This window comes from Typopeltis vanoorti, chromosome 24 (genome assembly GCF_054136105.1).
Source record: "Typopeltis vanoorti isolate ZY-2024b chromosome 24, IOZ_Tvanoo_1.0, whole genome shotgun sequence".
In the NCBI taxonomy this organism is placed as follows: domain Eukaryota; kingdom Metazoa; phylum Arthropoda; class Arachnida; order Uropygi; family Thelyphonidae; genus Typopeltis; species Typopeltis vanoorti.
In genome coordinates, this window is record NC_143572.1 from 86,680,158 (window position 1) to 86,705,604 (window position 25,447).

At 36.9% G+C, this 25,447-nt stretch overlaps 1 protein-coding gene across 2 annotated transcripts in view; it reads left to right on the forward strand.

Moving 5' to 3' along the window:
* Utx (Utx histone demethylase) overlaps positions 1–25,447 on the forward strand; it is an 802,237-nt gene that overhangs the window by 546,893 nt on the left and 229,897 nt on the right. For both annotated transcript variants that reach the window (XM_090413874.1, XM_090413875.1), the window contains one exon: positions 21,054–21,135. In XM_090413874.1, coding sequence (XP_090270000.1) covers positions 21,054–21,135 — 82 coding nt within the window. The remainder of the gene's footprint in view (positions 1–21,053; positions 21,136–25,447) is intronic.

The window sequence follows — 25,447 nt, forward strand, 5'->3', positions numbered from 1 at the left end:
ATAGTGCTTTTAAAATTTTTCAATTACTTGAGTTACTTATGTTTTTTTTTAATTATTACTTACATTAGTAGGAGCATAATGCTGTGATCAATTTCTTCTTGCATTCCTTCAACATTAGAAAATTGAAAATACAGTCTTTTAAGTTATGGCATAGTGTTCAAACATCGTGTTGTCATTGTTATATGACGTCAATTCATTTCCACTTTTGGTGATCTTGTGAACATTGGATTTACATTTCATTCAGTCTTTTGTCTCTTCATGCAACAGTTATAATTTAATATTCTCAAGTTCCTTTATGTTGTCTACCCATCTCATTTGCTGTCTTCCTCTTTTCATGCCCTCAACCTCTCCCAAGCTTTTCCAATGATTCATCAAATCTGCTTGACATAATATGTCCAAAGTATATTAACATCTGCTTAGCTCTTAATTCCTCTAAAGTGTATTTTGTCTTTATGTTCTCAAAAACTTTCTTATTTGCCATCATTGCAGTGCATAGGATTTTTAATAATCTCTTTCCACATCCATAAATTGATGAATCATTTCACTTCCTATCTTCTTTTTTAATGATCCTTTCACACCCATACATCACTACTGGAAAGGCCATTGCTTTAAGAATTCTAACTTTTGTGGCTTTATCTTTTCATCTCTAACTTTCATATTTTTTGTCAAGTTTAACATGGCATTTTTCTACCATAGCCTTCCTTCCTTTTAATTTTATTTTCACAATCACCATATTCTGGACTCCAGTAAATCATAATTGAAAATTATGATTTACTATTTTATTTTTCTCAATCATAAATTCATCCAAATTGCTAGAAGCCACTACTACTGATGTTTAAATTAAGCCCTCTTTTCTATTTTATTTTATTTTATTATTGTTATTTTATTACTTTCCCTTTAAATAACAGAATTATCTTCCTTAGTTTCTGCCATAAGGGTTATGTCACCTACATAACTTTATTTTGCTGCATCCAGTTCATGCTGGGGCTTTATCCAAGCCAGCCATTCTTATAACAAATGTTCAGAATAATGAAAAGTATATACTCCTGCTTTGTTTCCCCCCCACACCCCATGAAGAGATGCTTAGGTATTCTCATTACTCTCATCACATGGAAAAATCTATTATGATCAGAACCATCAAATGAGTTTTTATAATAAAAAAAAAACAGATGAATACTTTTTTTTTTGAAATTCTCATGTTCTTTCCACAATCTATCTCATATGTGCTGTCTGTTCTCTAGTTCCTCTTCCTTGCCTGAAACTACCTGTTCTGGAATTTCTCTATTCATATATGAGTAGAGAAATTCCAGAACAGGAATTTCTCTACTATGAGTAGAGCATTTTCTGGATTTCTCTTAATGGTTCTGGAATTTTATTATTTTTTTTTTATAGAATTGGGATAAGTACTGATGTTTTCCATTCTCTAAGTCATTATAAAATAGACTTCCAAACCTGTTCTTATATTGACTACTTTATTCCAGCTGCTCTCAACAATTCCACTGACACTCTATCAGCTTCAGAGATTTTCCTTTTTTGTGGCTGTTCCATTGCCCATATCACCACTTTTTGTTATCATAGGTTCCCCACCACATTCTCTGCGTTAAAATTTTCTTTTGTTTTTAATATCTTTCTTGTACAAAGGAGTGCTTAAGGGTCGAAGCTGTATAACTGAGAGGAGACCTCCACATAGCCTTTAAAGGAATGAGGAGAACCGACCAGAGCTTCTGACTTAATGTCCAATCCTCATCTTCTCGTGGTGCACCCTGTTGGGTATCTACTTGGATACTGAACAAACGAGGATGGTCTGGCAATTTGGGATTTAGCCAACCAAATTGTATTCTTATTGGTTAAACCAAAATAAAAAATGATGGTACAACATGACAAAATTTCATGCCGGTTGGGGCGTCGCCAGGTTAAACAAGGCCCCCGTTGTTCTTGCCAGGGAACCAGGGCAAACAGCGAAAAGTCAGCTACTGGAACAAATCTGAAAACACACCCCAACTCAACATCACCAGAGTTAAAGATCGGTACTATCAACATAAGAAGCCTGAATGGCAAAGAAATGGAGCTAGCTGAAGAATTAGATAAGTACCAGATCAACATAATAGGGGTGACGGAAACAAAAAAGACAAAAACTGGTGAGATCTTTCTGAGCAATAAATACAAAATGTTATATTCAGGCAATGACAATCAAGGAAAAGAAGGAGTAGCCATAGTATTCAACACAAAATATGAGGCTAATATTAAAAATGGCAGTCAGTCTCAAGTAGAGTAATGTGGGCAAATATGAGAATGGGGAACTGACAATGAGACTTATTTGTGCCTATGGTCCCACAGAAGGTTCTACTAAGGTAGAAGTGGAGGAATATTTTGATGCTTTAGAAAAAGTAACTGACACAATGAAAAAGGAAAAGTTGGTCCTTGTTGGGGATCTAAATAGCAGAGTAGGAAATGATTGTGAGACATACAAAAATATTTTGGGAAAATTTGGAGAAAAGAGCAAAGCTAATAATAAAGGCAAATATTTGTTGGATTTCTGCTCAGGACATGGACTGGTTATTACTAACACCATGTTCCAACATAAAAATGTGCAAAAATTCACATGCAGAGAAGAGGCAAGAAATAAGAAAAGTCTCATAGACTATGTTATTGTTGATAGTGATATTTTCTCCCTGGTGTAGGACACCAGAGTCTACAGAGGATTTGAAGTGATCACTATTTAGTCTTGAGCAGGATAAGATTGAATTTCATATTGAAAAGAATAACATGTAAGAAAGTTTTAAAGCGAATAAAAGTTGAACAGCTCTCAGATGTGAACTGTAATCTAAAATACACAAATGTTGTTGAAGAAAAAATTAAAGAGTTTGAGAACAGGAACCAAACCTTGGAGATTCAGTGGCAAGCCTTGAAGAAAGCCCTGATTGATTCAGCTAGAGAGGCATGTGGTGAAGTTGTCTGCAAGGATAGAAAAATTAGAACTCCATGATGGACACAGGAAGTTAAAGAGGCAATGAAGGAAAAGAAGAAAGCATATCAAAAGTTCCTGGCAAATAAGTCAGCTTGTGCTCTTAGGGAATACAGAGACAAATGCAAGAATGCTAAAAACTGTGTAAAACTAGCTAAACAAAAGTCATGGGAGGACTTTGGCAAGAATATAGAAAATAAATATCAAGAAGGTGGCAAAATATTCTGGAGGTTGTTGAAGAAGCTTAAGAATGGAGGAAAGAGTGCTGTAAAAGGAGTTAGAGATGATAAAGGTGACATGAAAATGGGAGAAAAAGATATCCTTGATGTATGGAGTAATTACTTTGAAAAATTGCTAAATGAAACAAGTAGTGATGACAGCACAGTGGTAAAAAACACTGATCAGGCATGCAGTCAGGAATACATATCCATATTTGAAGTAGAAAAAGCCATCAAAGGCTTGAAATGGAAAAGGTAGCACGAGTAGATGATACTCGACCAGAAATGCTGAAATATGGTGGTATAAAAGTCTTACAGTGGCTACACTGCATAGTTAAAAAGGCTTGGACAGAGGAACGAATTCCTGATGATTGGAGTAGAGCTCTCATAGTACCCATATGTTCTTCTTCTTTGAGTGCCATCTCCTATCGGAGGTCGGCGACCACCTTGGCAAATTTTGAGCGATTCTCAGCTATTCTGTGCAGTCTCTCCGAGTTCATACCAGTCCACTGTCTGATATCTGCCAGCCAAGATTTTCTTCGTCTTCCTTGTCCTCTTCTTCCATTTATCTTCCCTTTTATAATCAATTGAAGTATCTTATATTTTTCATTATGAAGTAGGTGACCAAGATATGCAGTTTCCTTCTTTTTATGGTATCTAAAAGTTCACATGATTTCCCCATTTGTTTCAGTACTTCCTGATTGGACGTTTTTGCTGTCCATGGGATTTTTAACATTCGTCTGTATAACCACATCTCAAAGGCTTCAAGTCTTTTTATTGATGTTGTCTTCAAGGTCCAAGTTTCTGCACCGTACAGCAGTACAGACCATACATAGCATTTAACCATGCGTACTCTAAGCTCTAAGTTTAAACTGCGGTTACACAGTGTTGATTTCATCAAGAGAAAATTTTTTCTTGCCATTTCAATTCTAACTTTTATTTCCATTTCTGGATTGCAATCTTCATTTAACCAGCATCCGAGATATTTAAACTTTGCCACTCTTTCTATTTGTCTCCTATTTAAAGAAAGTGCTAAATTAAGAATTGGTTTCTTACTTATGACCATGAGTTTAGTTTTGGTGATATTTATTTTTAATCCCATTTTTTCACTCTCTGCATTTATTAGCTCCAAAAGATTTTGAAGATCCTGAATATTGTCAGCCAGAAGAGCTGTATCATCAGCATAGCGGATGTTACTGATGATTTCACCATTTACACTAATCCCTTCCTTTCTTCCTTCCAAGACTTTTTGAGATATGGCTTTTGAGTAGATGTTAAAAAGAAGAGGTGACAGCACACATCCTTGCCTTACTCCTCGTTTGATATTAATGGAGTCTGTAATAATGTCATCAACTTGAACAGATGCCTTTAGGTTCCAATATAAGTTTTCAATGATCCTGATGTCTTTACCATCTAATCCAATTCTTTTTAATAGTACAATCATTTTAGCATGTTGGACTTTGTCAAATGCTTTCTCGAAGTTGATGAAGCAAATGAATATTACCTTGTTTTGGTCAATACATTTTTGAAATAAGATCTGAGAACAGAAAAGAGCCTCTCTTGTTCCCAAGCCGTTTCTAAAGCCGAATTGGATATCACTGATGGTGTCTTCACATTTTCTGTATATTCTTTTTTGAATTATTTTCAGAAACATTTTGAGAACGTGACTCATTAGGCTGATCATTCTATAGTCATTACAAGTTTTTGCATTTACTTTTTTAGGTAGCATGATGAAGGTCGACTGTAACCAGTCTTGAGGGATTATGCCTGTATCGTAGATCTTATTAAATAGCTTTACTAATATGTTAATGTTGTCACCTTCTAATAACTTTACTATTTCTGCCGGTATTCTATCTGGTCCTAGGGCTTTACCATTTTTAGCTGAGTTCAATGCACATTCAACCTCTGATTTTAGAATGCATGGACCTTCCATATGTTCATAAGTATTTTCTGGGTTCTGTCTGTCATCAGTAAAGAGTTCTATATATTTCACCCATTCTTGTATTTTGTCATCCTTTTTGGATATAATTTCTCCCTTTTTGTTTCGAAGGATACAGAATTGTTTTTTCTTATATATACCTGAGGTCTCTTTCATCTTTTTGTGTAGATTAAAATTGTCATGTTTTTCCTGTAGAATTTCTATTTCTTTACATTTTTCATTCATCTAGATTTCTTTTGCTTTTTTGATCTTGTGTTTAATAATTTTCTGAACCTCTGTATATTTTGTTGGATTATGATTTTTATATGATCTGCGTTGATCCATGAGAGAGAGAATTTCATCAGTCATCCAATCTTTCTTTTTTACTGCTCTATTAGGACATAGGGTATTGGTACATTTCTCTATGAAGACAGATTTCAATTTGTCCCACGATTCATCAACCCTCATGATGTCATCATTCTTGATAAGTGCTAGCTCTTGATTCAGATCTTGACTCAATTTGCTTCTTATCTATGTGTTTTTTAATTTTCCCAAATCAAACCTTTTTTGTTGATGTTTCTTAAGCATAGCTTTCAGTCTAAGTTGTAACTCTGCCACCAGTAGGTTATGATCAGAAGCAATATCTGCACTAGGATAGGTTTTTGTACTCTTTATAGAACTTCGAAATCGTTGATTAATTAGTAAGTAATCAATTTGGTTTCTGACTATATTCCCATTATTATCCTGTGGTGATCGCCAAGTATACAATCTTCGAGGTGGTAGCTTAAACCATGTGTTTGTGATTATTAGCTCCTCTTCCTGGCAGAATTGAAAAAGACGGTCACCTCTCTCATTTCTTGTGCCCAGTCCATGTTCGCCAACTACATCTCCACTTCTACCTTTCCCAACTTTAGCATTGAAATCACCCATGACTATGTTAATATCGTGCTTTTTTGTATTTTTCATTAGTTCTTTTAATTGATCATAAAATTCTTCAATCTCGCTATCACTCTTGTCAGCAGTAGGGGCATAGACTTGTATAAGATTAACATCTAGTGGTTGTCCTTTCAGTTTTAATAACATCATCCTATCTGAGTAAGGGATGAAGCTCAACAGTGACTTATTGATCTCTTTGTTTATTATTATTCCAACTCTGTTTTGATGGTTGTTTTCACAACTTCCAGAGTGATACATTGTCATGTCATTGACTTGAGTTTTGCCTGATCCTGGCCACCTAACTTCACTCATTCCTAAAATTCCAATTTCAAGTCTTTTCATTTCTTGGATAGCATTTCTTAGCTTACCTGCTTCATACAAGGTTCTGACATTCCAGGTTCCTAGTTTTACTGAGCGCACCATGTTGAGCCCGGGGATTCTTCGCACCCCTCTCCCATTTAAGGGACGCCGGTAACTCAGGGCCATTTGTGTAGATTTGCTCGCCATGGTGGTTAGTCTGGAGAGAGAATAGAGCAGTAGTTTCTCCATTTGCTTTCTGCTCTGCAGTATTACAGACGTACACAATAAACTGTGTTGCCATCTGCAATTTTCTAATCACAAGCTTTACCGTCATCATGAGACTTCAACCTTGTGTCAGTACTGACAAAGCTGCTTCCCTTTGCCAGAGGATTGAATCCTTTATTTTTCCTTGTAACCCTAGGTAGGGGGCCCTAACCGGATACTGACAGCCGGAGCCAGCTGAGCCCGGGTTGTTTATAGAGGTCTGCTCCTGTACCCATATATAAAAAGGGAAATAAAACTGTATGTGAGAATTAAAGAAGTATTTCCCTACTGAGTGTTCCTGGCAAGATTTATGCAAGTATACTTGAGAAACGGTTGAGAAGAATTGTGGAAGAAAAGCTTGGTGAAGAACAAGCTGGATTCAGACCATATAGAGGCTGTCAGGATCAGATCTTCACTTTACGACAAATAGTCGTGAAAGCATGGGAATATAACAAAGATCTGTATTTAAGTTTTGTCGATTTGGAAAAGGCATATGACAAGGTGCCAAGAGAGCAGCTATTCAATACGCTACAGTTATATGGTGTCAATGGGGCATTATATCAAGCAATACTTAGTCTTTATTTGAGTTATAAGTTAGCAGTTAGAATTGAAGGAAGTGCAGGAAGATGGTTTAATGTTAAATCTGGTGTGAGACAAGGATGTACGTTACCCCCTCTGTTATTCATTATCTATATGGATCACATTATGAAGGAAAGTGGTATTAAACATATCAAAATTGGAGATGTTAATGTCAGCTCTTTGCTTTATGCGGACGATGTTATACTTATCAAAAAATCCGCTACAAGTCTGCAAGATTCTCTGACTAAATTGAATAACTGTTGTAATAGATATGGTATGAAGGTCAGCAATAAAAAGACACAAACAATGAAAATAGGCAGAATCGTTGAAAATATCAACTGCGTTTTAAACGGAGAACCTGTGTAACAAGTAAAACATTTCGGCTACTTAGGCATGATTTTTAGTGAAGATGGTAAATTAAATATAGAAATAGATAACAGAATAAGCAAAGCTGGTATGTTGGGAAGTCAATTGAATAAATTCATATGGAATAAGAGAGAAATTAGTCGGAACACTAAATTAGCTGTATACAAGACAGTGTTCAAACCAGTTTTAACTTATGGATCTGAGAGCTGGTTCAGAAGTAAAACACTTGACCAAAGACTAGAGACTGCAGATATGAGAGACCTGAGAAAGATTTATAGGCATGAATAGATGGCATCAATTTCAATATCATATTAAAAATGAGGATATTATAAAAGAACTTGACATTGTCAGCATCCAGGAATGCTTTAGTAGAGCTAATCTCAGGCGGTATGGTCACTTAAATAGAATGGGCGAGGAAAGATTAGCAAAACAAGTGTTCTCTGCCAGGTTGGCAGCAAAACGACCCAGAGGAAGACCAAGATATAGGTGGATTGATGTGGTACAAAGTGCCTTAGACGATAGAAATATAAGATCTGATAATGTTGGAGTCTTGATAAGTAACAGACTGATTTGAAGGAAAATTGTAGATAGGAAGTTAGTAATGATGTAATTTTTTTCATGTAGTACTATCATATCCTGTACACCCCTTGAGGGTACATGGCAGGAATTTGATGATGATGATGATTCTTGTACAAATCCTTTGAGTATCCTTTCCATTTTTTTTTTTTTTCACTTCTTCTTCCATCAGACTTTTTTTTTAAAATTACTTTTTTACTACTCCCATTCATTTATCTTTCTAAATAAATCTTTTTTTCTTCTGCGATGATGTTACTTTCTTCAGTTTCTTTGCACCTTTTGTTTAGATGTGTTTATCTTTTCTAACCTGTCTCTGAAAATCTGTATTCAACTGTCTAACTTTCTTTGTTGTCATGCAGTTTCATTTTTTCTTCCTTTTGCTATTTGAATAGTCTCTTCTGATCAGCCATTTACAGTCTTTTTTCTTTGATTCTGCTATTACTGTATATTTTGTTTCCTCCTTACAGTTCTTTTAATTCTGTTCTTTCTCATCCAAACTGTGTAACTTCTTATTATCATCATCATCATCATCATCATCAAATTCCTGCCATGTACCCTCAAGGGGTGTACAGGATATGACAGTACTACATGAAAAAATTACATCATTACTAACTTCCTATCTACAATTTTCCTTCAAATCAGTCTGTTACTTGTCAAGACTCCAACATTATCAGATCTTATATTTCTATCGTCTAAGGCACTTTGTACCGTATCAATCCACCTATATCTTGGTCTTCCTCTGGGTCGTTTTCCTGCCAACCTGGCAGAGAATACTTGTTTTGCTAATCTTTCCTCTCGCATTCCTGGATGCTGACAATGTCAAGTTCTTTCCTAATATCCTCATTTTTAATATGATATTGCCATTGATGCCATCTGTAACTCTCATATCTGCGGTCTCTAGTCTTTGGTCAAGTGTTTTACTTCTGACCCAGCTCTCAGATCCATAAGTTAAAATTGGTTTGAACACAGTCTTGTATACAGCTAATTTAGTGTTCCGACTAATTTCTTTCTTATTCCATATGAATTTATTCACTTGACTTCCCACGATACCAGCTTTGCTGATTCTGTTGTCTATTTCTATATTTAGTTTACCATCTTCAGTAAAAATTGTGCCTAAGTAGCTGAAATGTTTTACTTGTTCCACAGGTTCTCCATTCACAACACAGTTGACATTTTCAATGATTCTGCCTATTTTCATTGTCTTTGTCTTTTTATTGCTCACCTTCATACCATATCTATTACAAAAGCTATTCAATTTAGTCAGAGAATCTTGCAGACTTGTAGCGGATTTATTTAGAAGTATAACATCATCCGCATAAAGCAAAGAGCTGACATTAACATCTCCAATTTTGATATCAGGTTTAATACCACATTCCTTCATAATGTGATCCATATAGATAATGAATAACAGAGGGGATAATGTACATCCTTGTCTCACACCAGATTTATCATTAAACCATCTTCCTGTACTTCCTTCAATTCTAACTGCTGACTCACAACTCAAATAAAGACTAAGTATTGCTTGATATAATGCCCCATTGACACCATATAACTGCAGCGTATTGAATAGCTTCTCTCTTGGCACCTTGTCATATGCCTTTTCCAAATCGACAAAACTTAAATACAGATCTTTGTTATATTCCCATGCTTTCTCGACTATTTGTCGTAAAGTGAAGATCAGATCCTGACAGCCTCTATTTGGCCTGAATCCAGCTTGTTCTTCACCAAGCTTTTCTTCCACAATTCTTCTCAACCGTTTCCCAAGTATACTTGCATAGATCTTGCCAGGAACACTCAGTAGGGAAATACCTCCTGTAATTCTCACATTCAGTTTTATTTCCCTTTTTATATATGGGTACTATGAGAGCTCTACTCCAATCATCGGGAATTCGTCCCTCTGTCCAGGCTTTCTGAACTATGCAGTGCAGCCACTGTAAGACTCTTATACCACCATACTTCAGCATTTCTGGTCGAATATCATCTACTCCTGCTGCCTTTCCACATTTCAAGCCTTTGATGGCTTTTTCTACTTCAAGTATGGATATGTATTCCTGACTGCATGCCTGGTCAGTGTTTTTTATCACTGTGCTGTCATCACTGCTTGTTTCATTTAGCAGTTTTTCAAAGTAATTACTCCATACTTCAAGGATATCTTTTTCTCCTGTTTTCATTTCACCTTTATCATCTCTAATTCCTTTTACAGCACTCTTTCCTCCATTCCTAAGCTTCTTCAACAACCTCCAGAATATTTTGCCACCTTCTTGATATTTATTTTCTATATTCTTGCCAAAGTCCTCCCATGACTTTTGTTTAGCTAGTTTTACACACTGTTTAGCTTTCTTACATTTGTCTCTGTATTCTGTAAGAGTAAAAGCTGACTTATTTGCCAGGAACTTTTGATATGCTTTCTTCTTTTCCTTCACTGCCTCTTTAACTTCCTGTGTCCACCAGGGAGTTCTGATTTTTTTATCTTTGCACACAACCTCACCACATGCCTCTCTGGCAGAATCAATCAATATTTCCTTCAGAGTTTGCCACTGAATCTCCAAGGTTTGATTCCTGTTCTCAAACTCTTTCATTTTCTTTTCAATAATATTTCTGTATTTTAGTCTACAGTTTACATCTGAGAGCTGCTCAACTTTTATTCGCTTTAAAACTTTCTTACATGTTATTCTTTTCAATATGAAATTCAATTTTATCCTGCTCAAGACTAAATAGTGATCACTTCCAATTTCAAATCCTCTGTACACTCTGGTGTCCTGCACCAGGGAGAAAACATCACTATCAACAATAACATAGTCAATGAGACTTTTCTTATTCCTACCCTCTTCTCTCCATGTGAATTTGTGCACATTTTTATGTTGGAACATGGTGTTAGTAATAACCAGTCCATGTCCTGAGCAGAAATCCAACAGATATTTGCCATTATTATTAGCTTTGCTCTTTTCTCCAAATTTTCCCAAAATATTTTTGTATGTCTCACAATCATTTCCTACTCTACTATTTAGATCCCCAACAAGGATCAACTTTTCATTTTTCATTGTGTCAGTTGCTTTTTCTAAAGCCTCAAAAAATTCCTCCACTTCTACCTTAGTAGAACCTTCTGTGGGACCATAGGCACAAATAAGTCTCATTGTTCAGTTCCCCATTCTCGTATTTGCCCACATTACTCTACTTGAGACTGACTGCCATTCAAGAAGATTAGCCTCGTATTTTGTGTTGAATACTATGGCTACTCCTTCTTTTCCTTGATTGTTATTGCCTGAATATAACATTTTGTATTTACTGCTCAGAAAGATCTCACCAGTTTTGGTCTTTTTTGTTTCAGTCACCCCTATTATGTCGATCTGGTACTTATCTAATTCCTCAGCTAGCTCCATTTCTTTGCCATTCAGGCTTCTTACGTTGATAGTACCGATCTTTATCTCTGGTGATGTTGAGTTGGGGTTTTCAGATTTGTTCCAGTAGCTGACTTTTCGCTGTTCGCCCTGGTTCCCTGGCGAAAACAACGGGTGCCTTGTTTAACCGGGCGACGCCCCAGCCGGCATGAAATTTTGTCATGTTGTACCATCATTTTTTATTTTGGTTTAACCAATAAGAATACAATTTGGTCGGCTAAATCCCAAATTGCCAGCCCATCCTCGTTCGTTCAGTATCAAAGTAGATACCCAACAGGGTGCACCACGAGAAGGTGAGGATTGGACATTAGGTCAGAAGCCCTGGTCGGGTCTCCGCATTCCTTTAAAGGCTATGTGGAGGTCTCCTCTCAGTTATACAGCTTTGACCCTTAAGCACCCCCTTCTTATTATCTTCTACTTTAAATGCTTCATTTATATGATGAAGTCCACATGGACTCAAGATTAACATCAGTAAAACAAAGCTTATGATACTTGATAGTAATCACAATGAAAATACTTCAGGACAGCATACTAAGATAGAAGAAGTTGATCTACACTTTGTTGACAGAAGTATTTGGACACTTACATGCCATGCAAATTTTGGATCTTACCATATGCCCATATTTAGGTAGTGTCTGTGTAAGTCTGGTAATAAAATGTGGGATATGCTGCATATTTTGCACTGTAATCAATGTCAAGGTGCCATGTTCAACTGAAACCTGACAGACTTCCAATGTGGGAAGGTAGTTGGTTGTCACATCAGTGGTCTTTCTGTCCATGACATTGAAACCTGTCTCAGTATACCCAAATCCACTGTTGCTTATGTCATTCGAAGATGGAAAGTTGATAATGCAACCAGAACAGGAAAAAGCCCTGGGAGGCCACTGACAGTCACTGACCAAGATCGTCAAGCTCTGTCTCAGAATCTTCAAGCATCTCATACATCTCTTACTGTATATTTTACTGTATACTTGCATGCTATCAGAGATGGACCTCACAGTCAACCTGGAAAACATTTCAGGGACATCTGTCAGCACTAGAAATGTCTGCAGAAAGAGTTTCATGCCTTAGGTTACCATGGCAAAACTGCTGTGAACAAACCACACATCACCTTTCCCCAGTGCCAAACTACATTTGGGCTGGTGTCTTTTACACCATTCCCCTCTGGGCATCTACAGATGCCATATGGTCACTCCAATGCTCGGTGATGTTCCGCACCAGGCCATGCCACACCATTCCTGGACTGTAAATAATCGGAAAAGGATTTTTTAGAGCAACGAATTATGCTTCCAAATGTTTCACTCAGATGGTGGATCTGGAGATTACCCAGGGAACAGTTCCAGCAACACTGCATTCCAGCCGTCAAGTTTAGTGGAGACTTGGTAATGTTATCGGAGTTTCAGTTGGATGGGACTTGGTCCATTGGTGGATGTGCCCAAAATCAAGACATCTGATGGCTACCTGAACATCCTGGACAACTTCATGCTTCCAAAGCTGTGGAAGTACTTTGGCAGTGACTCTTGCATGTTGTTCTTGCCTGATTTTCCTGCCAAATTGCCGATTTTCATGCCAAATTTATTACAGCTTTTATTCGGTTTAGTTGGCGATTCCTGGAGACTTGCACTAGTTGTGTTTACGAGTACCAATTCTAATATCAGTCCTAATGCCACTTTCTTTCATAATGTGATCCATATAGATGATGAGTAAGAGTCAAGATAATGTGCATCCTTGTTTTACCCCTGATTTTACAACAAAACATCTTTGTATTTCCTTTAATTCTAACTGCTGATTGACAACTCAGATATAGACTATGTATTGAACTGTATAATGTTCCATTCACTCCATATAATTCTAGTGTTTTGAAAAGCTTTTTTCTGGGGACCTTCTCATATGCTTTTTCCAGATCTACAAAATTCAAGTCAAGATCCTTGTCATATTCCCACAATTTCTTATCTGTTTGTCTTAAGGTGAAAATCCGATCTTGACAACCTCTATTTGACCTGAACCCAGTTGGTTTTTCTCCAAGTTTCTTTTCCACAATCTTTCTCAACCTCTTTTCAAGTATGCTTACATAAATCTTAGCTTTATTTCCTTTTTTTTTAGATGGGTACTATTACAGCTCTACTCCAATCATCGTGAATTCGACCTTCTAAAAATGCCCTCTGAATTATTTTGCATTGTAGTCACTGCAAAACAAACTTTTACACCTCCATACCTTCATTTCTGGTTGAATACCATCTACTCCCAGCTAGCTGCCTTTCCACATTTAAAGTTTTTGACAGATTTTTCTACCTCAAGTATTGATATGTACTCCTCTTTGCATTCCTCTTGAAAATTTTCTAGTACTCAAATATAAAGAGCTAATAAGCTTCATTTCGGCGATATAAACATTATTTAAATTTAAATAATGTTTATATCGCCGAAATGAAGCTTATTAGCTCTTTATATTTGAGTAACTTAATGGTTGCACCTGTTTGGAAACTCGTATAGCAGAGTATATATGTTCTTTTTGCTATACACTTTGGTATTAATTTGGTCTAGCTACTCACTGATGAAGCCTCAAAAAAGGCTGAAACCGGTCTGGGTAGTGACCTCCCACTAATGTAATAACAGCATACATTTCCTAGGAAATGTGTTTTTTTACATTATGGAAAATACTTAAGAATAGCGATCAGAACTTTACCAACTTTGCGAGTTCTCTGGTATTGTACTACGTACTAGGGTCACTTGCATTAGCTCACGCTAGTGGTCGCCGATACTTTATAGTTTACTATATTTGGCATGAAACTCTCTGATTCCAATCTTTGAGTTTCTTATTCGGTTATAAAACAATGTGGGATTTAATATCCCCTTAATTTAAATAATTTTCTAGTACAGTTCTGTCACCGCTTGCTTTGTTTAACACGTTCATTGCCAAGCTGAAAATTGGAATTTCGTGTGGTGGCCAAATTTTTTTTACTTTGTGGCGACGTCCATGCGATAACGTGTGATTTGCAATGAACGTGTTGACAATCTTTCAAAGTAATTACTCCAGACATCGAGGATACCTTTGCCTTCAATTTTCATATCATCTTTGATTCCTGTTACAGTATCCTTTCCTCCATTTCTTAGCTTTTTCAACAGCCTCCAGAACATTTTGCCACCTTCCTAATATTTATTTTGCATGTATCATTCATTTTACATACAATCATTTTATGAAGAAAAGTATTATTAAATTTGATATCAAAATTGGAGTTGTGAATCATAGCTCTCTTTATACGGGTGATGTTTTAAATTAATTCACTAAGTCTGCAGATTCTAAACTAAATTGAATAACTGCTTTGATGAATTTGCCATGAAAATGCAACAAAAAAAAAAAGGAAAGAAAGACTATGAGGTAGGAACATTGATAATATCTGCTGCATCCAGAATGGATATCTGTAGAACAAGTAAAGCATTTCAGCTAGTTATGAACAATTTTTAGTGAAGATGGCAAGTTAAATATGGAAATAGACAACAGAATTATCAATGCTGGAATTGTAGGCAGTCAGCTGAATAAATATGAAATAAGAGAGATTAGTCAAAACACCAAAACTTGATGCATGCAAAGACAGGGATCAAAAAGGTTTTAACTATGGTTATGTAAGCTGGGTTAGAAATAAAACACTTGATCTGGAGACTACAAATGCGAGAGTTAAGTTCTGAGAAACATTAGGGGAGTGACAGATGGCAGAATTATATTTAATATGGTTTTGCCATTGCTGTTTATTCCGGTAACTGATTTTTCACTTTTCACCCTGTTCTCTGAAAATAGCTCGCTCATTGTTTAGCCGAGGGACACCCATCAACATAACATGCCATCATGATGTACTATTATTTTGTTTTTGGTTTTAGGCAATAGAAAGTATAAGTTTGGTCAGCTAAACAATAATGTTAATTCTCTAAACTTCTGTTCCTGATATAGACTAGTCATTACCAAGACCAACATAAAAATGTGTACAAATTCACAATGGGAAAAAAAAAAAAAACAATGCAAGAAATGAGAAAAGTCTTATTTAACTATGTTATTGTTGAGGTGTGCCAATTTCATATGGTGGTGGACAGGACGATTTTCCCTCTCTTTGAACGTTGGATTTCTCATCCTGCAAATCAGGCAAACCAGCCAAAAAATATATATATATATATGCAGTGTATACAGACATAGAGTTAATCACCCTCTTCCATCAGATCTATTTTTGAGAGTTTGTGTGGTACAGCATAAGTCTTCATGTAAAACAGAATGGAAGATATTGTTGAAGTAAAGCAGAAGCCTAAGGCAAAGGTGGTAGGATGGTGATGGTCTTGAAAACAGCATCACTACAGGCAAGCAGACTTAATAGTTAAAAGAAGAATTGTTGATAGTAATATTTTCATGGTGGTTCAGGTTACAAGGGATTTCAAATAGGAAGTGGTCACTATTTAGTTTTGAGCAGAATAAAAATGAATATTGCATTCCAAAGAAAAATTTGTGAAATTGTGAGCTTTATGTTGAAACATGTTGTGGTAATGATCAGTTCAATTCAGAAACAGAAAATCAGCAGGTGCTTGCCATTATTATTAGCTTTACTTTTTTTTCTCCAATGTGTTCTAAAACATTTCCTGTATGTCTGGTATTTATTTCTTACTCTGCTGGTTAGATCTCAAACAAGAACCAGTTTGCTTTTGTTTTTTCTATGTCAGTTTCCCTTCTCTAATGAATGACTTGCCAAAATTCCTCCAATTTTTTCTAAGTATTATAGTATCTTCTCTGTGAGTATGTATTTAAATACTAGTTGAAGCTCATGTTTAGGTTTAATGGAATTGAAACAGCATTAGAATGAATTAAACATTATTTTAATGAATTTGGTGTTTTATATTTGTCACAGATCTTCAGAGATACAAATATTGGAATTGTAGCAGGCACACAAGCAATACAAGAGCAAGTATATTTGCTGACCTGGTTTGTTGAGGTTGGCATATCTGCTCTCCAACTGACAGGCTATGGGTTTGAATCCCACTGTTAGCATGGATGTTTGTAATTGTTTTGAGATGGGAGATCAATTTCATTGTCTAGTGTGAGACCACTGCCTCACTTATTGGAGGCCTGAAGTCAGTTGCAAATGATATAATGTTTTCAGATTATATCAATTTTGGTATAATCTGAAAACCCCTCTAGAGAAGGGTTTTCAGATTATATCAAAATAAATAAATATATTAAAAAATATAAAATTAATAAAAAATATTTTAAAAAAATCCATAGCCAACCCACAGTTTGAAAGTATTGTCGGTTTATAGAGCTCTTTTGTGGGTGTGGGAGTTGCATAAATAGTGGAAATGATTAGACTCTGGGAGAAACCCTCTAAAGGTGCTGGTAGGTAGCATAATTCTTATATGAGGGTGTGCTAAAAAGTTGTGATAATGACCATGAAGGAATTGAGGTAGAACCCCATCTTATATATATCCCAAAAGAAAAAGAACAAATTATTACAGTTTGATGAAACACGGGGGTTAAAAGATTTTAAGATATGTTCTTTCTTGTGGTTATATCAGTTACTTTAATATCATTTTTGTTCTAGGTGTTTATCAGAACTTTAGTGCTCCCCTCCCCCCATACAGTTTTTCATATTTTAGGAGGCTTTACACTACCATATATATTAAGGTTTGGTTGGTTTTTAAATCTGCTGCCAATTGTGGGAGGAGGGGAAGAATCTCCCCTCTTTCTGCTTACTACGGTGAAGCATAATAGTTTCTTTCCATTTGAATTTGTGCTGAGTGTCCAAGGCATGGTCTGCTACCCGACTAACCATATGGAAGCAAAGTAATACTTGTGTTCCTCAAGATAGATGTTGGTAGAACCTCCACTTTATATAGGAACAGAATATTTGTTCCTCTCTACATCCTACTACCCTCCCAGAATGCAGAATTTTAAAAGACTTTAAGTAGAAACAGGAGAGACCTTTTAATATCTGGACTGTTTTTAATTCCCATCCACTTTCAGTTGTAGATGAGTTCTTTATACTTGCTTAATATGGACAAACTGGAAAATCTGCAAACATCAGTCTTGAAGAACCAAAGAATTACATTCACCTCAATAATTATGGTCAGCTATGTTGAGCAGATCCTGCACAGAATCAAATGATGGAACTTTTTCCATGATTTGATTCATTTGATTAAGCATAGTAGTCTTTACTATTATGGTTCATTAGTAAATGAACAGGAGAGACGCTTTTTAAGAACCAGCTGCAGATCTAAAAACTAACTCAATTATGGATATGTGAAACTGAGACAGGAAAATATAATTCTTAGACCTTCTGTCCAACAACCTACGCTATCTATCAGCAATAGAATGCACCCTTTCCCTGTAGGACTCAAAGTTTAATTCTTATCACCACTGGGTCTTGTGTTGCTTGTATGCATGTCGCAGTTCTTATATTGTATTTTTGAAGATGTCTCTGTGGCAGAGGTGAAATATTGACATCATTAAACTAACATATATTTCTAGTGCTGTGTTAATTCCATTTAATACGGACTTTTTCAATCAAAGGTGAGTTAGCTGATCTCATACGGAGGTAGCAGGGTTTTTTCTCCCAGAAACTCAGGTTTTTCATCCTGCATACAGATAAATCAGCCCTTCAGAACACATGCAATTTACAGACAAAAAATACTAGTTGTGGTGGTGGGCGGTGGATGGCATTGGTGTAGAGGTTCAGTGTAGTGGCGAAGACGGGGAGTTGGTGTCCTCCTGCGATAGTCTATGGGCTCCTTGGAGGTGTCGCAAATAATGATAATAAATCATGCTTCCACAGAAGTTTCTACTAAGAAAAAAATGGAGAAATTATTTTGAGTCATTAGAGAAGGGCAACTGGCATAAAGAAAAAGCAGAAGCTTTTTCATGATGGAGATCTAAATAGCAGAGTTGGATATTAATGCTGGGCGTTGTGGAATTTTTTTGGAAAAAAGGAAATTGAGAACTAATAATAAGTATAAGTACTCTCCAACCAGCAGGCTGTGGGTTTGAATCATGCTATGGGCACAGATGTTTGTGGATTACCCTCTCTTTAGGTGGGGGAGACCCCATTTATTACAAGGCCTGAAGTGGCTCACAAAAAGAAAGTTCCATGTTTGATCTCAAGTCTGAACTAAATGAAACATACAACATATATAATTATATAATATTAAACATATATAATCAAAAATATATAATTTTTAAAAAATTCATAGCCTACTCATGGGATGAATGTACTATAGGTTTATATAAACCTTTTTCAAAGTGGAGGACCACATTAAAAAAAAATAAAATGCTGGACTTATGGTTTTCAGAACATGGAGTAATCATGACTAACATTCCATTCCAACATAAAGATGAGTGCAATTTCTCATATTGTACTTTTTAACATTATATTCATTTCTGTGCTGTTCAAAACTGAATGATGATAACTTCTTATTTCAAATCCCACGTATATTGTTATATCCTGAACCACCACGAAGATATTACTATCAGCACATGATGCAGTTTAATTGGCCTTTTCTTATATTTTCTTTCTATGCGAATTAGTACACATCATTATGCTGAAACACTACTGGATTTGTTATTTATTTTCATGGTATTGATGACAACACAGAATGATAATAAAATAATATTTATTAACTTATTTGCTGATATTTTCCTTCTGTCATATCCAGCATCTTCAGAGCACAAAAACAGTTTGTGACAGTATGTGAAATAACAACAATTTGGTATAACAGTTCAAAGGACTAGTTTAAAAAAATCAGCACTTGGAACAAATTCAACACAGCAGAACTGAAAATCAGTTCTGCTGATGTTGGGAAGATCACTGAAAAAGAAGTGGAACTGATAGAAGAATTAGTGAAGTAGCATGTCAAAATAGTGGTGTTACTGACACAAAAGAGATTAAAACAGATGTGATTCTGCTAAATGATAATTATAAAATCTTAAACAATAGTAATCAACAGAAGGAATGAGCTGTAATACAATTCTATTCTAAAAAATGAGGAGGAACTTCTTAGGTGCCCAGTTTTAAGTAAAGTGATATTTTAAAATGGAAAATCGGACAATGAGACATTAGTATTGATGGTCCCTCAGAAGGTGCTACTAAGGAAAAAGTGGGGATACATTTTAAATCATTAGAGAGAAGGCAGCTAAAAATAAAGGAAATTAATGCTATACATACTGCAATATTTGGGGAAAACCTGCTGAATTTCTGTATTGGACATTTATTGACACCATGTTTGCCATAGTGATGTGCACAAATTCACATAGAGGAAAGACACAAAAAATGAGATAATCCTGTTATTGTTGACAGCAAGGCACATGAACTGTATCCTGAATGGAGAACTATAGATCTGTAGAAGTATTTCATCTATTTAGCCACAAATTTAATGAGAGTGGCAAATTAAATAGGAAAATTGACAATAAATTAAGAGCAAATATCTCATCATTATGTTAATTCTTCTAGCTCTTCATCACTTCTACTGATTGGTCTTACATTTGCTGGTGCCTGTATTAAATTATGTTGAATTTGAGGTTGTTCCGTAGTCGATTTTTTTTTTACTATTCCCTTGGTTCCCCTGGTAAATTTGATCATATTACAGTTGTGTATTAAACTAATACAGAATGCACTTTTGTTGGCTAGGTCCTTATTTCCAGTCAGTCCTAATTCATGATGTATACAGGTGGATTACCCTCTCACATGGCAGGTAGTTGAGCTTACTCTGGGTCATATGTCCCAGTTTTTTTCTCTGTATTCCTAAACAAACTGGTGATTCCTTACCTATTATATAGTTTAATCTGTAAGTCAAGAGCATGATTTTCAGTAGCAAATTTAAAAAGAAATAATGCTGTAATGTTAGTGAGCCATCTGAATAATAATATGTGAAACAAGTGAGGAATTTGCAAAATTACAAGCTGTAACTTTGACTAATTCTAAGGTGGGTGAAAAGTATATGAAAACAAAAAGAAACAAAAAGAGTGAACAGATAGTAACAGAAACATTTTAATATTTAATATTAAAAACAAAGACATTAGATAGAAAGTTGACATTATTAGTATTCAGGAATATGTCAGCAAATCATCTAAGATTGTATGATACATTAGCACTACCGGATGTTATACAAATCTAGAAACCTTGCTGTAGAGACCAAATATGAACTCTTTTCAAGCCGCTTTAGATCTCCATTTAGCAGGGTGGTAGAATCTGACTGACTATGGGCAAAGAAAATCATTTAAGCAAACAAGAGATGAAAAGTTGGAGGAAAATTTCAATTAGTTTCAATTAAAATGTTTTCAATTGAAAATTTTCTTAGGTCTCTGACCATATCAGAGGCCTAAGAAATTACAGTCATTTAGAAAAAAAATGTTTATAGCAAGCTGGTAATGAAAACTCAACTCTCTTAACTAGAAAATGGTGATGATAATCAAATCTAATAAATTGATTGTTATTTAAAAATAAGCATGTTCCTGTTATGTATTTTATTTATATTTATGTATTTTAATTTACATTTTATTTAAAATGTAGGACCAATAAATCCCAATTTGTCAGCACGGGTAAAATTTTTACAAAGTCAGCTTTCTGCTGCTCCTACTACTAATATACAAAGGTATGTAATAATTTCCAACTATTGATATTCATATGTTATGAAATATTTGAAAATGTTGCCTTTTTTTTTTTTTTTTTCATCACAATCGGATTACTTTCTGTGAAATGTAGTTGTATTGACATTTCCTGAATTGTGCTAAACCATTTTTATTGATTTATTTTTAGTTTTTCGCTCATGCCTGCAGAATTACATTTAACACTGGTGAAAACAGGAATAAAATGGAAACAAGAATTGCTTTTATTTTTTATTTTAATTCATGTTTTTACATGTGAAGGCATGCAAATATGCTTGTAAATTGATTGCACTCGTGTGTATAATGAGGCACATCTTTTACTGTATAAAAATATATTTCACAACCCCAATTTGTGATCCTCCCCTGTAAAACAGGTCAACAGCTTGTATGTTAAATGCCCAAAAAGAGTTGGTAATGTTTATAAAATAAACGGCCAGGTGTCATTTGAATATCTGCTTTGATGCAATTACACATTCTCAAGTGTACAGTTTACTACTGTCTTTAAGAAATGGCAATCCACAGGGTAACACTTAGTCAAATATGACCTATCTCCAATATACTGACTTAAATTGGAGACCCAGTGTGTCTTGAGAAGGCTAGTTGCCTCATCTCACTATCAGACATTAGAGAATCCATGTTTATAAATGCAAGCAACCATAAGTGTTTCCACAATATGTAGAGTGATGCTGTCTTGAATTTTCACAGAGGTGCATCATGTCACATGCTCTTCCATTCTGACGGACATGTTTATGTCCATCAGAATGGAAGAATGGTATTGAGGAAGCCTGGGCTCAGTATTTTGTTCCATCGATTAAGTTTGTAGGTAGCATGGTAATGATGTGGGTTTCTTCTCACAGTAGGTAGTATGCTGAATTTAATACTACAGTCATAATAATTATGTACAATATTTGATATTCCAGGACAGAAATGACAATGGCACCAGACTATGGCTTTAGGCAACTGGAACGTCTTCTCTCTGACAGGGAAGGAGTTGGAACTGGTTCAGGAAGCCAAGTGCTACCGGCTAGACTTAGTCGGGCTTTCTTCAACCAAGAGGAGAGGCTCTGGAACTGTCGACCTGGATAAGGGCTGGAAGCTCTACTACTTTGGTGTGAGCCCAACAATGTCTGCTCAGGTGGGTGTGGGGATACTCGCAAGCCCCCAGCTGTCAGACTGTGTTGCTGAGTGGATCCCATTGGGGGGATGGGTATGTGTGTTAAGGCTTCAGATGAAAAACCATGATTTGGCTGTAGTGCAAGCCTATGCACCTAATCTGGAGTCAGAATACTCTGCCTTCCTAGAGGAAGTGAATGCTGCTTTTGACAGAGTGGCAGACATGGAATCAGTCCTGCTAATGGGTGACTTCAATGCACATGTTGGAACAGATGACCAGACATGGAGGGGTGTGGTTGGGAGGAACGGTGCCCCTGACCTTAACGCGAATGGGTTGAAATTATTGGACTTCTGCTGTACTAACAGCTTGTCCATAATGAATACCTTCTTCCAGCACCGAGAAGTCCCTAAGTATACCTGGTACAGGGATACATTAGAACAAGGGTCTCTGATTGACTTCTTTATAGTCTCAGCAGACCTATTTTCCTCAGTGTTGGACGTTTGTGTGAGAAGAGGGGCAGAATTGTCAACTGACCACCATCTTGTTGTGTGCACTCTACGGCTTCAGAAACCAGATGCTACCATCAACGCTGATAGGCCTAACCAGCTATACCGCGTGAAATGGGAGACATTGGAAAATGAGGCTGTGAGGAAGAATTTTGCAGATGGCATTTCCTCCAGGTTCAAAGAGATTCCCAAGCATACTGCAGATGTTGAGGAGGAGTGGAAGCTGTTCAGAACTGCTGTCACTGCCTCTGTGCTCTCATGGTGTGGCAGAAAGCGGCTCGGCGTGGCAATGGGCAGTGAGAAAAGGCCACCTCGGTGGAATCAAGAAGTCCGAAAAATTGTCCGGGCAAAAAAGGAGTCCTACCTAACATGGCTTAGAGTCAGGTCACCTGAGATGCGTTTGCGGTATGCTGAGGCACGAAAAGCTGCTGCTAAGGCAGTAAAGACAGCAAAGCAGAAGGCTTGGGAATCCTTTGGAGAAAGATTAGACTCATCCTATGCAAATGCAAACAAAATATTCTGGCAGACCATCTGCCGCCTTCGAGGGAGGAAATCGTGCACAGCAAGGGCAATTAAGGCCGCTGATGGTGCACTTTTAATAACCGAGAAGGATATCCTCCACAGATGGAGGGAATACTTTGAGAGCCTTCTTAACCCGGGTGGCCCAACAGTTGTGGACATCCAAGAGGTGCAGATCGGGGCAATGACTAGTCTCACAGCAGAAGAGGTCCATTTAGCAATAAAATCGCTAAAATCGGGCAAGGCTGCTGGCGATGATGAAATTCTGCCCGAAATGCTAAAAGCCTTAAATCGAGACGGTGTTCTCTGGCTGACTCGAGTGTGTCAGGCTGCTTGGATATCTGGGCGAGCACCAAAGCAATGGCAGACAGGCATAATAATACCAGTCTTTAAGAAGGGAGACCAGAAGGATTGCAGTAACTATCGTGGCATCTCTCTGCTCAGCCTACACAGCATACACAGGAAAGTGTATGCTAAGTGCTTGGAAAGACAGTGCAGGAGCATAGTTGAGTCAAAGTTCCAGGAAGAACAATGTGGCTTTCGTCCTGGTAGAAGCACAACTGACCAAATCTTCACTTTAAGGCAAGTCTTTGAGAAATCTTGGGAATATGCCAAGAATGTCTACACATGTTTTGTGGACTTGGAGAAGGCATATGACCGGGTTCCTCGGGATAAGCTTTGGCAAGTAGCACAGACAGGCGTATGGAGTGGATGGTCAACTATTAGCTGCCATCAAGTCCCTGTATGAATGCCCAGAGTTTTGTGTCAGGGTAAACAGCACAAAGTCTGAACCTTTCACAGTTTCCGTTGGCCACTGCCAAGGGTGTGTTCTGTCACCCCTCCTTTTCATAATATATATGGACTGGATCGATAGGCACAGCCGAGGCAGTGAGTGTGTCAGAATTGGAAAATGTAGCATTGGACGTCTGCTTTTTGCAGATGACCTAGTTCTGCTTTGCTCTTCCACAGATGACCTCCAGCGGACCCTGGATAGGTTTGTAGCTGTTTGTGCAGATGCCGGAATGAAGATCAGTATGGCCAAAACATTTGTGGTCTCAAGACAACCATCCCAGTGCACTCTAAATGTAAGTGGAGTCCCAATGAGACAGGTGGGGAAGTTTAAACACCTTGGGTCCATATTCACGGATGATGGAAAATGGGACGTAGAGCTAGATACTCGAATTGGCTTAGCAAGCTCAATATTGCGGGAGCTTGGCCGTTCAGTAGTATTGAAGCGGGAGTTAAGCCAGAAGGCAAAGTTGGCTGTCTTCAATACAGTCTATGTCCCCATCCTTACCTATAGTCATGAGAGTTGGGTAATGACCGAAAGAATGTGGACACGAATCCAACCGGCTCAAATGAGGTTCCTTCAAGGGGTTGCGGGACTGACAAAACTCGACAGAGTCAGAAGCTCTGCACTTCGGGAAACCCTCAATACTCAACCGCTGCTTCTCCGTGTTGAGAGATCACAGTTACACTGGTACGGGCACCACCTGGTCAGAATGCCTCAAGAGAGGCTCCCTCAGCAGGCCCTCTTTGCTAAGCCAGAGGGTGGGAGGCCACGTGGAAGGCCAAAGACTCGCTGGATAGATTATATCCAAAACCTTGGGTGGACATGTTTGGGAATCCCACCAGAACACCTGAGCTTGGTGGCAGAGGATCGTGACCATTGGAAGTTCCTCTTGCAGCTGTTGCCCCCACAACCCAATTAGGAAGAGTGGGCCTTAAAGATGTATGTATGTATGTATTTGATATTCCAAAGAATTGTACATATCCTGCATTGTGGCAATTTTAATGTACCTTACACCTTCTAACATAATTATGTTCCCATGTCATAAATACATCGTACATGGTTTGATGAAAATAGCATCATAGCATAGTACTACTTACTAACTTAAATTAGTAGGAAGTTTTCTGTGTGTGTGTGCAGTAAGTCCTTGACTTACGTGGTTAATTTGTTCTGAAGAAATTGAAAATCTGGATAAGTTGAATGATGCTTAAATAAGAACTATTTTTAACATATAGATTAACTTGATTAACGCGATTAATTAATCCCTCGATGTTACTGCATATATATCAAAATCACATTAATCAAGTACAATAATCAATGGTAAAAATTACAATTCCTCAATGATTGATTGCTGTATTAATAATTCGTTT